Raw genomic sequence first — 17,339 nt, forward strand, 5'->3', positions numbered from 1 at the left:
GGATAAGCATCCTGATTATTCTTCAATTTTAGAATTTTTCCTGGATATACAGGTTTACTTTTAAGGACGAACTTTAGTATCACTTCCAAGAAATAACGTTTATCTTTTAGTTGAGTTAGTGCATTGATTTACAGATTAAGTTAGTGAGAATTGGTATTTTCACCAAATCGTTTTCCCATCTCAAAAGCAAAGCATATCATTTCATTTCTTGAATGTCCTTCGGCAGTATAATAATGCTTTCTTCATGTAGGTGCTACCTATTTCTTGTTTTTTTCTGTTTTTGACGGCTTTTATAAATGTGCTATTTTCTTCCCTTTTATTTTCTAACAATTGTTTATATACAGAAAGACTTTTTTAAAATATTGATTTGGTGGACTGTCACCTTTCTGAATTCAATCATTATTTTAGTTAGTAGTTTTTCATTAATCCTCAGTTTTCTAAATAAATGTTTATTTCATCTGCAACTAATAATTGCTTTGACCTCTTCTGTTCCAGTATTTCTACTTTTTATTATTTTCTCATGTCTAATTCCATTGTCTAGGACATTGGTAAGCTGATTGTAAACACCTTTGCCTTGTTCCTAACTTAAATTGATATATGCCTAATGTTTTATGATTCAGTGTGGTTTGAAATCGATGTTTTGTCACCTCTGCTCATCAAGGTTGAATGTGGTCTTTTGTGAGAGTTCAGTGCCTGGAGATGATCATATGTTTTTTCTCCTTTGACTTATTAATAAATATGTTAATATATTTATAGGTATAGTGCCCTTGCATTCTGGGGTTTAATTTACTTAGTTGTGGTATATTGTTTTAATGCACTGGTGAATTCTGTTTTCTAAAACTCTTTACTATTTGGATTAATATTCTTAAGAGAGATTTCTCTATTGTATTCTGTTTTCTGCTGCTTTATCAGGTTTTAATATCAGTGCTATTACACTGCCTCTGTAAGATTAATTTTTAGACTTCTATTTCTGTGCTCTAGGGCCTCTTAGTAACATTAGAATTAATTTGTCTTTAAAAAGTATGAAAGCCTAGATGTTAGATAGCCTTTACATTTTCTTCCATTGCTTTTATTATAATTTTCTATCACTTTTAATATAAATGTTAGTAACATTTTCCTAGAAAATCATCTGTTCCAAACATTTTTAATAATGGAATGTATTGAATTTTTCAGAATACTCTTCTGATTCTTTAAAATTGTGATGTATTTCTGAACACTTCTTTTTCACATTACTAATTTTGTGTCTTTGTGCTTGTGCTGTTGTGCTTGTTTTCCACTATGTTTCTCCTTTTACTTAAAGGCTAGACAGTAAATATTTTAAGCCTGCAAACATATGGTGTCTGTCACACTCCTCAACTCCCCTATTGTAGCTCAAAATCAGCCATAGACAATATGTAAACAAACTGCTATAGCTGTGTTTCAATAAAAATTTATTTACAAAACAGGCAGTTGGCACATAATTTGCCAACTCCTGCTGCCCAGTAATAGACATTGTCTATTTTTATTTTTTCTTTTAAAATTAGAGTTTTTATGTTTACTTATCAATTTCACATCTTAAAAATCAGATTCTATTTTAACTTTATTAGGGCATTTCTCCTTTTTTCCTTGGCTTTGTTATATTTTTATAGATTTCTGAATTAGATGCTTGATTTACTTATTTATTATATTCTTTTTTAGTTATATAAGTATTTCAGGTATGATGTTTTCTGAGAGCACAACTTTACTCCATCCTATAAGTTAGGGGTGGGGTACAGATCAGGGGGTGCCAGGAGTTGTAAGTGGGGAGGGTTTAACTATAAAGGAATAACAAGAGAATTTAAGGGGGGTAAAGGAACTGTTTTGTATCCTGATTATTATGGTGGTTACACAATTTGAACATATGCCAAAATTCGTAGGACTATACACCAAAGTGGAAAGAGAATTTTACTATATGATAATTTTTTAAATAAGACTTTAAAACGTACTCATCCCCGGGCCTCCTCCCCAGGATTTCTTGTTTATTTGTCCTGTGAACTAGGCTAGATCACAAATGGCAGATTCAGATTCAAAGACAGTTGAAAATGAACAACCCAGTCTTATTTTAAGATTGTTGTCACTTCATGTCTTTAATGAATCAATAAAAAAGCAATGCACAGAATATGAGCAGGAATAGAGACAAAGGCGAAGTGACTCCTGGTACTTCTTGGTTGCTTACAGAGAACAAGCTGGTTGAACCCACCTGGTCAGAGTTGATGTGTCAGCACCCCATGATCTACCTGCTACCTTATAAGAATATTTTTCACCGCAGTTACATATTTCCTGCGTTCAGCTTCTTACTGTGTCATTGGTGTCACAAGCCAAGTCTTACCTCAACTGGATGTTGACTGAGAATCTGCATTTATAACAAGCATATCAGGATATTCCAGTGCAGGGGTCCACGGACAGCAGATTCACCCAAAGCAAAGAGCCATCCAGCAGTATGATTTTTTTTCTGACTGTCTCCAAGCAGTATTTTTTACTTTCCTCTGTTAGCTCTGCATGTTCATTCATGAATATTAGCGAAGAAATGAAGTAGGTGAAGTGTTTTTCCTTCTTCTACCTTGACCCCACGAGGGAGCTGTGTTATATACTAGCAAATACTCCATAATGTGGAGCCCGTATTTGTGAGACTGACAATAACACACGTCTGATAAGATGGAAGTTAAGGCAGTATGATCCAAATGTAGTTAATAATAAAGTGTATTTATACAATTATTTCTTTTTTCTTTTTTTTCTTTTTTTTTTTTTTTTTGCGGTACACGGGCCTTCCTCTGTTGTGGCCTCTCCCGTTGCGGAGCACAGGCTCCGGACGCGCAGGCTCAGCGGCCATGGCTCACGGGCCCAGCCGCTCCGCGGCATGTGGGATCCTCCCGGACCGGGGCGCGAACCCGGTTCCCCTGCATCGGCAGGCGGACGCGCAACCACTGCGCCACCAGGGAAGCCCTATACAATTATTTCTAAGAGGCTGACCACACGGCACGAAAATGAAATAATACCCTTCCCTTGAAACTTAATGAAGATAACTTTTTTGTGTATATGTGTATTTTGCTTGGGACTCAACAAGGCTCAAAATTCTAAGTTGTTATTTACTTGGCTGGCCACTAGATGGTGGGGTTTGTTAATGTTTTCCCTTCCATTTTATATCTGTAGCAGATTTCATGGAGTGCAGTTTTCTTAGATCATTTTCTTAGTTAATTACTATTAATTTAGAAGTTTAAAATTTTAAGTGACCTTAGAGATAATCATTGTTACTGTACTAGAACCCCATTCCCTGCCAGTGTAGTGCCCCTTACGTGAAAACTATGGAAAACGCTGTTTCAAAAGAAGCTATCAAGATGTTGATCGTGAAATTTTCAGAGCAGTAGCAAATAAGCACAGGATGTGATGCCCAAACAGAAGCTTTGGCTATATGAACACTTTTGTTAATCTGTAGTCTTTAATTTTGCAGAAAAAAATTTCCCCGTTGTACAGTGAGTCGTCAGTGAATTTTGTAAGATCTGCTGTGGCACTTATACAGATTGCAGATAAGTGGACCATATCCCACATCTGAGGTCAGACCAGGCCAAAGAACAGACCTCAGAAGCGAAGTTAGTATATTCAGGGCAGATGTAAAGTTGAGGAGCTAAGACAGGTGGCCGGTGCCCTCCTGTCAGAGATCAGCAGGAACACAGGTGTCGGGGAAGCACAGTTGGGTTTGTTGGCTCATTACTGTGAGAAGGAGCGCATGTCCCGCAGAACCAGGGGCATCTCAGTAAGGGGGAAAGGCTTCCAAGGCAGTGGGTCTGGAACAGAAAGTGTAAAGACCCTGAGGCAGGTGTGGATTTGTCAAAAATATGAAAAAGGTTGGGGGGCACTTAGAGAAAAAGCCAGCTCTTGTGTCTGGCCTGAGTAAGTAAGTGAGGTTCAGGAATGGGAATGATTTCTGTAGGTCCTGCATCCTAAGGACTCTGGCCTTTACTCTGAATGGGTTGGAAGCCACTGAGATTTATGCTTATTTTTAATAGAGTTTTTTTGAAAGGATAGGAAACAGGTAATACTGATTGATTGCAAGAAGAGGACACCTGAGTGAAAGAGACACTTGCTTTTACCTTCTTTCCTTTTGGATTTTGTGCCATGTTCAGGGTTACCTATTTTTTAAGATAGAGGAAATATAATTTTTAATGATTTTGTATAAAGCATTATATACTAAGACTTAGTAAGACCTTAAGATACTTAAAAATAATTCTGTGCTCTCTTTGATAAACTCATTCAAGAGACAATAAATAACAATTGCTTTTAAATGCTAAATAACACTTTTTTGTTGATATCTACTCTAGGTGCAAAAGTCAAGAAATAAACAAGTACGAGAATTATTTCCAGATGGTTTTAGTATTCATCATGCAGGAATGCTTCGGCAGGACAGAAATTTGGTTGAAAGCGTGTTTTTTAATGGGCACATCAAAGTCCTAGTCTGTACAGCTACATTAGCCTGGGGTGTCAATCTTCCTGCTCATGCTGTTATTATTAAGGTGAGAGCTTACCTTCCTTTGCGCATGGATTTGTGGTATCTTAAAGCAAACCTGTGGATTGATTTATTTGAAAATATTGATTTGGCTGCTTCAGTGACTTTGAATGTTATTTATATAAGGTCAGAACTATATTCTCCAAAAGAATCTAGTTTATATTGTGAAAATTTAACGCTATCACAGATGATGAAAGGATTAGTTAAAGTACACTTTTGAGATCTTGCCATATTTGCCTAATTTCAGTATTCAGCTCATCAGGATTATATTTGTGTGTGTTTATGTAAATTTTTATTAACTTTTCCTCATCTAGGGAACACAAATATATGCTGCAAAAAGAGGCTCCTTTGTTGACCTTGGAATTTTAGATGTCATGCAGATATTTGGTCGAGCTGGAAGACCACAATTTGACAAATTTGGGGAAGGAATCATCATAACAACCCATGATAAACTCAGCCATTACCTCTCTTTGCTCACTCAACAAAACCCAATTGAGAGTCAGTTTCTGGAAAGCCTTGCAGATAACCTAAATGCAGAGGTAAGATCTAATGAGTTAAAGGTTGGAATAGAATCATCAGCTTCAAGAATGACCAAGAAAAATAAAGTTTGAGTTGATTGCTATTTCATGATATTTAATAATACATTTTATTTCATATGCAGTCATAAGACACAAGAGGTGGAATGGCAATATTATTGATTAGTTCAGAGCAATATAGAATGCAAATGATAACTGATGAGATATCATTGCTTAAAGACTATACTTTTAAATCATGAGGTTTTGTTATAGGACAGAAATATAACCAAAGCTATACAAACTAGGGAAACAGAAATAGCAATAACAACAACTATATTTGTACTGCACTTTAATAAAGTTTATTATGAAGTATTTTATAAAGTTTTTATAAGGTTAATAATGCTCTTCTGTCTTAGATCATTTGATTAACTTTGTTATAGGAAATATGATTGCTTAAATTGAGCTACAATATTATAGTTTATTTCATGTGTGATGTGTGTTTGTGTTAAGATTTTCTTTTTTTTTACTCAGGATTACTTTTATTGTTTTAATTCTAGAATTTTCAACCATAACAACCATTCACAAATAGTTATAGGTTAGCTTTACATATAAAACCTTCCAGTAAATACTCTGGAGAAGAGCAAGCACATATTAGTTTAGTCCCTATACTTCAAGATCTTAAAATAAAATTATCACAATAACTTATGTTGACCGTCTTTCTGCCATTGTGTAAAATAATATTTTTGTCATACCTTTCATTTTCAGGAGAAGTATGTCTTTAAGGCCAAATTTTACTGGACCCTATCAGAATTCTGAGTGACATCACATGTTAGGAATTCAGTTAGGCTCAAACATTTACATTAAAAAGCCGCAGTCAAGGTAAACCTTGACATTTTAATAGACTGCTAAAAAAGAAAATTATTTCCTTTTCTTGGAGGTGCAAACATAACACTTTCACTAATAAGACTCCGTAGATAAGAAATTAATGTCACCTATGAGAGAACAGTTTCACAGGTGACTTGTATAGTCACCATTATTGTGTTAAGATTTAAATAGCAGACCCTGGAAACCTAGATAACATCTTAACTGGTAAAGAGGATGAACAGTCTTAAGAGTCTGTGTCAAACAAACAAATGAGGTTTTGCTGTTTTCACCGCATTTTTAATTGTTGTTCTGTGATCCAACACTTTCCTACTTCTTTCCTATATCCCTTCTTACTATTAAAGTTGACTCAAACAATTTTTGAAAGTAGGTGGGATATTAACTATTAAATAAATGAATAAGTGAAATATTTGAACTGAAATATTACAGAAATTTCACTTATATTCTATTCATGTTATTTAGAAGTCTTTTTAGAGGATGAAAAACACACTCAGTATGCAGTTTCCTCTGTTAAGGAGTATATAGTCCAAAAGGGGAGAAAAAGACACAAAAACACAGTGCAGTAATGTTGCTGAGTAATAAGTTCTAAAGAAGGATTCAGTAGAAGGAGAAAATACTTTTGGCCCCAGCTTATCAGGAAAGGCTTTGTTCATGAAGGTGGTAAATCTGGGTTCAGAAGGTTAGGTAAGGTTTAGAAAATCTAGTTGGAAGTTAGAAAAAAATCATGAAAGATGCTGGTTTCTAGTAGCATAATTACAAGAAAGTGAAAACGATTAGGAAATGAATTATGATATTAGGAATATCTCCAAAGGATATATATCTCAGTTTCAATCCTCATTACCTACTATGATGGCATGGTTTAAATCATTAGGTCTTGGTCATGGGTCACCAGTATCTATGGTGGAATAGTCTAATGTACAAAGATAGTAATAGTAGCAGTGGACTGAGGATGCACAAACCTGCTGGGTGCTTTTTGTATATTCTCTCAGTACTGCTACTAAGGAGATATTATTGTCCTCAGAGAGATAGGTAACTGACCAAAGGTCATTCAGGTACTAACTTCTGGAGCTAGTATTCAAACGCAGGTCTTTTTAACTACAAACTTAGTCTTCTTATTATAGCCTAGATTTCTGATATATAAAATATAGTAACTTAAAGGTGAATACATTTCTCAAAAAAAAAAAAAAAGGTGAATACATTTCTCTATATTAATCAACCTACCATTTGCCTTCTTCTTAGACCAGGACTAAATATTTTCCAAAATGGTAGTAATAATTTCTCTGACTTACAATAAAAAGCAAGGCTGTTTTATACAATTTTTCTAGAAAAGCATATCAAGAAAGACTACATCTTTGTAAACTTAGAATTATTTTCCTTGATAGCTTTTTGTAAGTGGTAAATTAAACACAAAATGGTGATGTTTTTATGCAGAAGACACAGGTGAGTAAAATACTTCTCTGGTCTTCAAGAAATTCTTTTTCTTAGGGACTATAATAAAATAAATGAAACTATTTGGTCAAGCCCTGAGAAATTGAAAATCAATTGTAGCCCATAGATTCACCTCATATTCATAAAATACTTATTAGGGTTTGTCATTTTCAGAAATGTCAACTAACTGTAACAATAATTCCATTTAATGCCATAAATGGCGTTCAAATAATGAAACATATACCTTGAAATTTTTAGGTAATATGGTGAAGTATAGCCATGGCTAAAATTTCTTTATCATATTTATATTTATATGATATATCATATAAATTATATGATATAATATAATTATATTATATAATATATATTATATCATATCATATTATATCATATTTATCATATCATATCATATCAAATTTCTTTATCATATCATAGACTAGCTCCCATTTAAAGTAAATTTTCTTCTTAAGGAAACAAACTCCCTTAAATTATAGTTGAGTGTGAAATTAAATTTGGTAATCTATGGAAGCCAAGTGTGAAATTAGTTTATAACATGAATGTGTGCTGTGCTCTTAAGGTAATGGATTTTTAAGTCTTTAGACTCCGAAAATCTTTGCAAGACTGTACAGCAGCAGTGATCAACATCAAGGTCACGTTAGATTAGGAATGTTGCCCATACTAATATCTTTGATAACACTAGTTTAGAAGAACTGGAGAAAGTATCATATTAAGCTATCATTTTAATGCAGACATTTTATGAGACATCTTTGCTGATTGATGCCTAATGGGGCCGACTCCTGAATGCTAATTAATGCCAAAGCTCACAAGTCCCAGCCCTGTATAAAGCCTCTTAATTTTGCACTGAGAGAAACACTGAAGCATGTTTGAGGCTTATTAAAATTTATTCAGCAGACATTACTGGGTATTGTTTCACAGTTTCACCTGTGAAACTGTTCTCTCATAGGTGACATTAATTTCTTATCTATTCTGTGCCAGTCCCCTATGGTCCACACTTTAAAATGTATTAATCTTTCTATAATCTTACGTACATTCTTTATTCAGAGCTCCTCCCATCTCCACAGGGCATAGTACAAACACTTTGTCCTGGGATTTAAGTCCTCAGCAGTCTGACATCTTCCCAGTTCTGGCTCTGGTTACTTTCCAGCACAGGTCTTCTGCTCTAGACAGTCCCTTACTCTACTCACGTCACCTATAAAGTGCCAATCTCCCCCTGTATAAAATAGGAATAATATCACTAGATTGTTGTGAAAATTTAACAAACACCTGTGCCAAGTTGTTATTCGGTACAGAATTGTAGCAGTTACATTATCTCATAGTCCCTTTATCCTCAGCCCCAATCATGCTTACTACCCGCACTCAAATTTTAGTGGAATAAGTAAATGAATGGTGGCATAAATGGTGTTTTCATACACTTACTAAAGGGGTTTGTGTATACATATGTATTTAGATACATATGATTATTATACTTGCTTGTTTAGTTTTATATGATTTCAACTAACTTTTTGAAAAACACATGAAAATAAACAATTAAGATAACCTTAATGACTAAAGTTTAAATAGGTAAATTAGATACAAAGTGATACTTTGAGCCTTACTTCTAAATTACCAGATTTGGGGTGTTTTTTTTTCCCCCTCTTTTACTTAGAGCATAAAGCTGTATTACACTATATACTAATGGCACTTTTATAAGTTTCACATGTTAGGTGTTTTTCTTTCAAAGCATTTTTGAATACGTATTATGTCCTAGGCACTGTGGCTAATGGTTTCATAGATGTCATCTTAATTCGTTACATGTATCTCACCTATAAGACTGCAGACTTCTTGAGACCAGGAACCATGCTCTATTTATTGCCATATCCATTGTACTTTATACTTTACATAGTGCAGTCTTGTTTCTGACTTCCTGTATGATTATTGAGATGAATGAATAAATTTCAGAGAGATACTGTGAAAAATACTTGTTTTATAAAAGGCTCCTGTACTAAGTAGCCACTAGACCACAAATATTTGCAAGTAAATTTTTGTTTTTGTCACTAGGTGGCATTCAGAGATTAATCTCACAATATAATGTACCATTATAAATTTACATTCATTTTTCTGAGTAGTCTTTTCCTTTTTGGTGAACATTTGGGAGACTTGCATTACTTGATCCAGTTTTTGGTACCTACTTCATCTTTTCCTTTATTCTTCTCACTACCTAGCAATAGGTAATTATTTATTATTGTTAATTTACTGAGTCTGATTTTGAAAGTATAATAATAGCAAGCTTATTTTATCCTTTATAAAATTTTCTACTCTTAGGAGTTGTGTGGTGTCATTTTAAAATATCTATAAGTCATAAGGGGATTAACACAATTTGGCTGTCAAATAATAGAATCACAAATGGAGGACGCTGTCCGATTTTTAGCCGTATCATCAAGCTAGTTTCCTTTGCCTAAGCAGACTAGAAAATGTTTAACTGTGTTACTTGTAAATATTTAAGAAGTGTTGTAGAACTAACTCCTTAGATAAATTTTAGTTCTTGTTACTCTTTATTTTGTGGAAACTCTTACAGTTCACATTTTAGGAAGTGTATGTTTACTTATATTGTGGGTGGCTTAGTCATTTGTAAATACATTAATGTAAATTTATTTTTTCTTTATATTGTATTTACTTATATTGTGGGTGGTTTAGTCATTTGTAAATACATTAATGTAAATTTATTTTTTCCAGCTTTATGAAGATATAATTGACATATGACATTGTAAGTTTAAGTTGTACAATGCAATAATTTGACACACATATGTATTTGTGAAATGTTTCCCACAATAAAGTTAGGAAACACATCCTTCACCTCACATAATAACAATTTTGTTTTGTTGTTATGATGAGAGCATTAAAGCTCTACTCTTATATCAACTTTCAAGTACACAGTACAGTATGATTAACTGCAGTCACCATGCTGTACATTAGATCCCCAGAACTTACTCATCTTACGCCTAAAAGTTTGTACCCTTTAACCAACATCTCCTCATGTCCCCTACCCCTCAACTCCTGGCTACCTCCATTCTGTTCTTTGTTTCTTTGAGTTTGATGTTTTTAGATTATTTGTATAAGGGAGATCATACAGTATTTGTCTTTCTGTGTCTGACGTATTTCAAGATAGTGTAATTTTTAAAGTAGATAGAATCTGCCTTACCATTTATTTACTTTTGGTCATTTTTTTTTTTAAGGACAAATAGTATGGTGTAATATTGCTATATGTCATCTTCAACTAACTAAAGATATCTAAGCATTCGCATACCTATTTTACAAAATTAGTTATACAGAATTTATAATATGGGAATAAAGCAAACATTAAGGTTTATATTTTCTTTACTATTTAGCACTAAAATAAGAGGATTTATTTTTCCTTCTTTTCTCCTGAAATTTGGTTATTTAGGTAGGGATCATCACTTCTCCTTTGATTAAAGTATTAAGAGGTTAAAAAAAATTTTTCAGTTACAGATTCAGGAAAAATTATTCAACTGTGAAATTTCACAACTTGGATAAATTTGTTAATTAAAATGAACACTCTAAGTATAAAAGCACAATGACTGCATATAGATCCAGTGGCTAAAGAAATGTATTTTTAAGAAAACTTTTCACTGCAATTCTGGCCTAAGGTCATTTTCTAACAATTCCCTTTATTACACAGATTTTATATGTTATTGTTGTGTTTTAAAATAATTAACCTTTGGTTTCATTAAATTAACATGTTATAAAGCTACATTAAAATGCTATGTTAAAAATTATATTTTCTTTCAGAATATAATCTAAAGAATTACCCAGTGTTTATTATAATTCAAAAGTATAAATATCTGTTTTTTCCATAGGTTGTTTTAAGTTTACCAATAAAAAATTAAAACCACTCCCTGTTCTTGTATGATCTTTTTAAAGTGTATGTATTATTAATATGTATAAATCCCAATAAAATATAATTTTGTTTTATGCAAAAATTACTGCATTTACCATTGTATTTATAGTATATATTTATACTAGCTATGCTGCAAATGGGTATCTTTAGAGGAAAAAACTACTAATGTTATGCCCTTTGTGATTGTGGTAATGACAGTATACAAAATCACAACAAAGAGGGATAGAATCAGCAATATTCTGTTGTTTTGATTGTGGTGCAGTCACATTTAAAACTGTCAGTAATGTTGTCACAAAATGAAACCAAAATTTAAAAGAAGCAAAAAGAAGAAGAAAAATTAATGAATACCAAAACGTTTATAATACTATATGGAATTAAATTCAAGTGGGAAAACTAATCAAATGCCATAATAATAAGTAAAGTTTTGGAAGATAGCATTTCTAATGTACTGTTCTCAATTAAATGAGGCAGGACTGATTTTTAATTAATTCGAGAAACATCATGTCCAATAATTGTGCTTACCTTCTTTTAAATACCGCATAATGATGTATTTTAAAAACTTAACTTTCAACAAAATGGTCTTTGATGTAATGTTTATATTCAACTATAATACATTAGTTTAACTTTTGTTATATTTTTGATTTGCAGATTGCTCTGGGAACAGTTACTAATGTGGAAGAAGCAGTGAAGTGGATAAGTTACACTTATCTTTATGTACGGATGAGAGCAAATCCATTAGTGTATGGCATCAGTCACAAGGCTTATCAGGTAGAAAACTCATTTACTAAAAAAAAAAGTCAGACCTCCTTTTTAGTTCTGTAATCCTTTCATGATATGAGGATAAATATTTGCTACTTCTGCTCATCTGAAAAGATTTAGGTACCTGGAAGAAAAACAAAGAGCTTTAATCTTTTTTAGAAGATACTAAGGAAAATTAAATTTGTCCCTGGTAATTATTTCAGTTTCTTTATATATCTTTTCCACTGATCTTTATGTTATTATCAATTTACTGCTCAGATAAGTTTCCATTTGATATTAGTATTTTGCTATTTTTTAACTATATTTTTTCAATTTAGTTTTTAGAATAAACCAGACATGAGGAAACTTACAAACCACTTTTAATGATAGGCTTATATTATATACATTATATATTATATTCCTAAATTAAAAGATAGCATTAATGAGTTACTATCTTAACAGTTTGGAGGCTGGATCAGTTCTGCTGTGCACATAGACTGAGAATCAGATGCATGTGACCACAGCTCTTCCAATAAACTTCACAGTTGTGTGGTCCACATAGCTTACAGATTCTGTGAGATCTTGTCTCTTCTTTAGAACTCTGCTTTATACCCTGTAAATGCTTCCTAATTACAACAACTGGTTGTTGTCTAATGAAAATACGATTTCACCACCATCATATCGACATTCATTAGTGTTAAATCAAAATTAGCAAAGAAGTTGAATTTAACTTGGAATTATAGTTTTCATCTATTTACTAATAATGATAATTGTGTGTGTGTGTGTGTGTGTGTTCCATTTTGTATCAAAGCAGTTGCCTATCTTTTTTTTATCTTTCCTTTTCATATACAGTAACTTTGACCATGGGAAAATTGAAACTTAAGATTTAGGAGGGAAAGAAGAAAAATAGCAGCAGCAACGAGTTATGAAGCTGTTCATCTGAAATCATTTGATTTTTATACTTAGGTTTACTGTAGATGGGGGAATTCAACTACCTTTATTCTCCTTCTCAGTTAAAATCTGTGCTAATCTTCAAATGGATATCTTTTACAACCAGATCTCTCTCAGTTATAAAATGTAGGTGTATTGTAACCTGTACCTTTATAAATTTTAAAGAATAAGGCACTAGCTATTCTTATGACAAATGTGAGTTTTGTGAAAAGAGTCAATGGCACTATGAAAATATTCTGAAGGGATAAAGGAAGACCAAACACAACATGTATTTTTTCATGGGCTAAGGCATCTCAAGTCTTGGGACAAGATAAACACATCAATTGATTTTTGTTTAAGTACCAGGTTAATATCAGAAGTCATTTTTTAATAATTTTCTAGTATAAAAAGTGGGTTTTTTTCCTTTCTGAGACACAAAGTTTTATAACCTTCACAGTTCAGAGAATCTTACCTTTTTATTTTTTTGACCTAAGTGTTTTTATTTTATTACTCAATAAGAATGCGTAGCCACAAAATTCATGTGAACTAACACAGATCATGTAGTTTAATTCTTTTTAATGGTTTAGTAATACGTGATTAATAAAATGGTTTCATAAGATGAGCCTGAAATATACAGTATGTTACCTACAGAAAATATTTAAGACTTTTTGTATTTGCTGATGTGACTGGATTCCGTCTTACTTCCCTACAGTTGATTTTCCTTTGCCTCATTATGATTTACTCATTTATTTTAGCTATATTTGATGCATGAATAAGCTGCCATAAAATCTAAGTTAGAACAAGTGGTAGGAGTATTAACTCATTAATTGATTTCTAAAGTATTTTATACTTCCCCCTCCCCCCTTTAAAGGTCATACTTCACTTTACAGCTATAAATATATACATATATTTATATACACACACACATCATAGTAACAGGAATGTTTGTTAATATCTTGTGTTAAATGTCCTTTCTGCTTAGAAAAATACTGTAATAATTTCTAAGCTATTCAGAAATTCATTGTCAAATTGATTTTACTCTTTGCTTCTATTACCATTATAGGCAGAATGGGTTTCCCCATCAACAGTTATAAAAACTGCTAGAACACTAAAACCATGCTTTTGAAAGGATGACTTTTAATTTATTTTTGTATACCTCTATTTGAACAGAGGAGAGCATTCTCACTATCATTTCTCTGAATAGGACTGTGGTTTGATATTTTAAAATTCTTATTTATTTTAGTGTGGGAGGGACAAAGTGATTTTTTTTCATGTGTCTAATTCCTAATCCTTATTAATCTTAAAGATTATAAGACTATACAGGGATTTTAGATTCTAAAATATTACTATCTGAAATAATATACAGATTGATAATTTTAATTAATTTTAAAGCTTTCTTTATTTAATGGAATAAAGTATTTTCTAATTATGTCCTATCTTTTAAAAAAATGCATTCTTTTAAAATTATAATAAAAAATTTATACTAACTAAAGCATCAAAGGAAAATTTTAATTTCCAGAACAGGTATACATTTGCAAATGATGACTCTCTGAAGAATTATTCAAGTGTTTTTTTTTCCTATAGATTGACCCAACATTAGCAAAGCATCGAGAACAGTTGGTCATTGAAGTTGGACGGAAACTAGACAAAGCTCGGATGATTCGTTTTGAGGAACGAACTGGATATTTTTCCTCAACTGATTTGGGTAGAACTGCCAGCCACTACTATATTAAATACAACACTATTGAGGTAGTATACTGAGTGGAACAAACAGAATAATATGTTTGTCTTTAGATGCAAATACTTTCTAGACTTCAAAATATAGTATTCATGCAAAATAACAAAAGCTACTAATAGAACAAAATGCATTTGACTTTTATGAATTCAATAACATACACTCAGTAAAGATAAGAAAAAAAATAGGGCTTCCCTGGTGGCGCAGTTGTTGAGAGTCTGCCTGCCGATGCAGGGGACACGGGTTCGTGCCCAGGTCCGGGAAGATCCCACATGCCGCGGAGCGGCTAGGCCCGTGAGCCATGGCCGCTGAGCCTGCGCGTCCGGAGCCTGTGCTCCACAATGGGAGAGGCCACGACAGTGAGAGGCCCGCGTACCGCAAAAAAAAAAAAAAAAAGAAAAAAGGAAAAAAAAAGAAATATAAATATTCAGGACGCTCTTGCCATCCCATTCAATGAGTATATCCCAAGCAGTAGACGCACCCAAGCCTAAAACCATTGAGCACATTGGTGAGACCTCTGGAATAGTGCCTGAATGATTTAAAGTGGGGGCTGGTGGCTTAATGATATCCTTGAATAAAAAGTTGAAAAATTAATTGCAAGTTATTGAGAAACACTGACTAAAAAGAATTATAAAAACTAATGAAAATATCAGGGCACTGAGCTGTACTATTTGGATAATTGAAGAGATTTTTCAAGGGTAATTTTTACTACACAGTTGTATCCTTGCCTGTTACCTTTTAATGTAATCTTATGTAAGGTAGGGTGCCACTATAATATCTACATTTTAAAGAATACATACTTGTCTTCGTGTGTATTTCTATACCTATGTATGTACCTTCACACATTAATACATGGGAAAACTTAATAGTGATTACCTGTGAGGAGAGGACTTAAAGTTGAAGGGAGTTGGATTAAGGTGAATTTTTACTCTTTACTCTTTTTATAGAGAGAAAGTTTGATTTTTTTATATGTTCATTTTTATTTTCTTAAAATTGTTTTTTAAATGAAAAAGTAATAGAAATCACTAAGATGAAATTTCTTCAGAAATATGAACACCAAGGCCTATATGAAATCTAAGTTTTGTACTTATTTAACATGTGCTTATTATGCAGATAACATGTTTCAGAAAACATTTTCACGTACATAATAGCTTTTCCTCATCTTGCCACACATAAATCTTGTGTTTGCTTGTGTTTGTATAGCACTTTAGGTTTCTTCAAAGTCTCTTAACATATATTACTCACAGCTGTGATCTGGTAGTTCCTCAACCCAAAACATTTTCCCTCGCCCTCTGTTGCTGCCATCACCTACTCATGTCCACTCATTTTGTCCATTAAGTTTCCTTTCTCATTTGTCCACTTGGTAGTGTGTTGCTGCCAAACTACATCTTAAGCCTGTTTGCAGCTCTCTTTCAGGGACTGTAGCCTTTCTTCAGCTTTGTTTTTGTTTTGATTTTTTTTCTTTCCAGTTTCCTGAATTTCTGTATGCCCTAACTAGCAATGTTGTGATATATTTGCCAGAATCTTAAGTTACATATTTTTAGCTATTCCTCTCTGAATTTTATGTGATATATGATCAGCTTTAAGTTGATGAACGGTGCAGATTTACATATGCCCATGCTGAAAAATGAGCCAAGACAAGAGTGTTATGCTGAACGTTGTTTTAGATATCTGTTGTAAGTTTCATTAACTGATTTTATAGATCTTTTGCTTCTAAAGGTCTTCTCTAGCTAATTTTGTTTGGGGAATGTTTTTTAGTCTTTGATAAATTTGACAATGTTTAAAATGATGATTTTGGAACAGTATGCTACAGACATTATAACTCTGCATATTCTAGGGCTCAGATGTTCTCTTAGAATGTGTGATTTATAGTCACATTTTTAATTTAAAATATTTTACTGGACCTTCTATTTTAATCAAATATAACACTTACTTTGGTAGACCTTCAATGAACTCTTTGATGCTCACAAAACAGAAAGTGATATTTTTGCTATAGTCTCCAAAGCTGAAGAATTTGATCAAATCAAGGTAAGATTACTTGAAGCTTGAATCAAATGTATATAGCACATATGTGTTGATTCATTTATAAAAGTTCATAATTAATTGTTATTCCTGATACAATATAAGCTGTATGACACTTCACATTTTGAGTACCAGCAATGTTCTTCCATTTATCAACAATGTCCACTATCCTAGATTTTGATAGTATGTTATACCTGACCTCATTCTTTGCTCTCTACTGCAAATCAAACATAATTTAAATAGGTTTTGCAGTAATGAAACTATCAGAGAATATAGTGTGTAGATTTTGGTTTATTTGCAATATAAGTTTCGCTGAAGAAAATATAAAGGTCATGCATGATTCAAATTTAGATATGAATATTTCTGTACCCATATTATAATTTAATCTTATTAACAGTGAAAACTTTAATACTTTGAATCATAGTACTTCACAGCTTTAAGCTATGAATGCATTATACCATATAAAAATATATGACTGTAATGGATGCGTTTGAAGATAATTCAAGTTTGCCCTAATCCATTTGGGCAGAGGTTTTACTCTGGTCAAATAAAAAATGAAATCTCATCAGTTGAAGGAGGGTGAGGTCAGAAGACTTAATTTTTGTGACATATCAAATCTGTATATGTCAATGGCAATTTTAATATTGGTGATGA

General features: G+C 32.7%; 1 protein-coding gene across 2 annotated transcripts in view; it reads left to right on the forward strand.

Annotated features, from left to right (window-relative positions):
* The window catches only part of ASCC3 (activating signal cointegrator 1 complex subunit 3), a 356,417-nt gene that overhangs the window by 202,108 nt on the left and 136,970 nt on the right, over window positions 1-17,339 (forward strand). For both annotated transcript variants that reach the window (XM_024119391.2, XM_028494620.2), the window contains 5 exons: window positions 4,335-4,526; window positions 4,834-5,058; window positions 11,909-12,028; window positions 14,513-14,677; window positions 16,605-16,691. In XM_024119391.2, coding sequence (XP_023975159.1) covers window positions 4,335-4,526; window positions 4,834-5,058; window positions 11,909-12,028; window positions 14,513-14,677; window positions 16,605-16,691 — 789 coding nt within the window. The remainder of the gene's footprint in view (window positions 1-4,334; window positions 4,527-4,833; window positions 5,059-11,908; window positions 12,029-14,512; window positions 14,678-16,604; window positions 16,692-17,339) is intronic.

Source organism: Physeter macrocephalus, chromosome 10 (assembly GCF_002837175.3).
Source record: "Physeter macrocephalus isolate SW-GA chromosome 10, ASM283717v5, whole genome shotgun sequence".
Lineage (NCBI taxonomy): Eukaryota > Metazoa > Chordata > Mammalia > Artiodactyla > Physeteridae > Physeter > Physeter macrocephalus.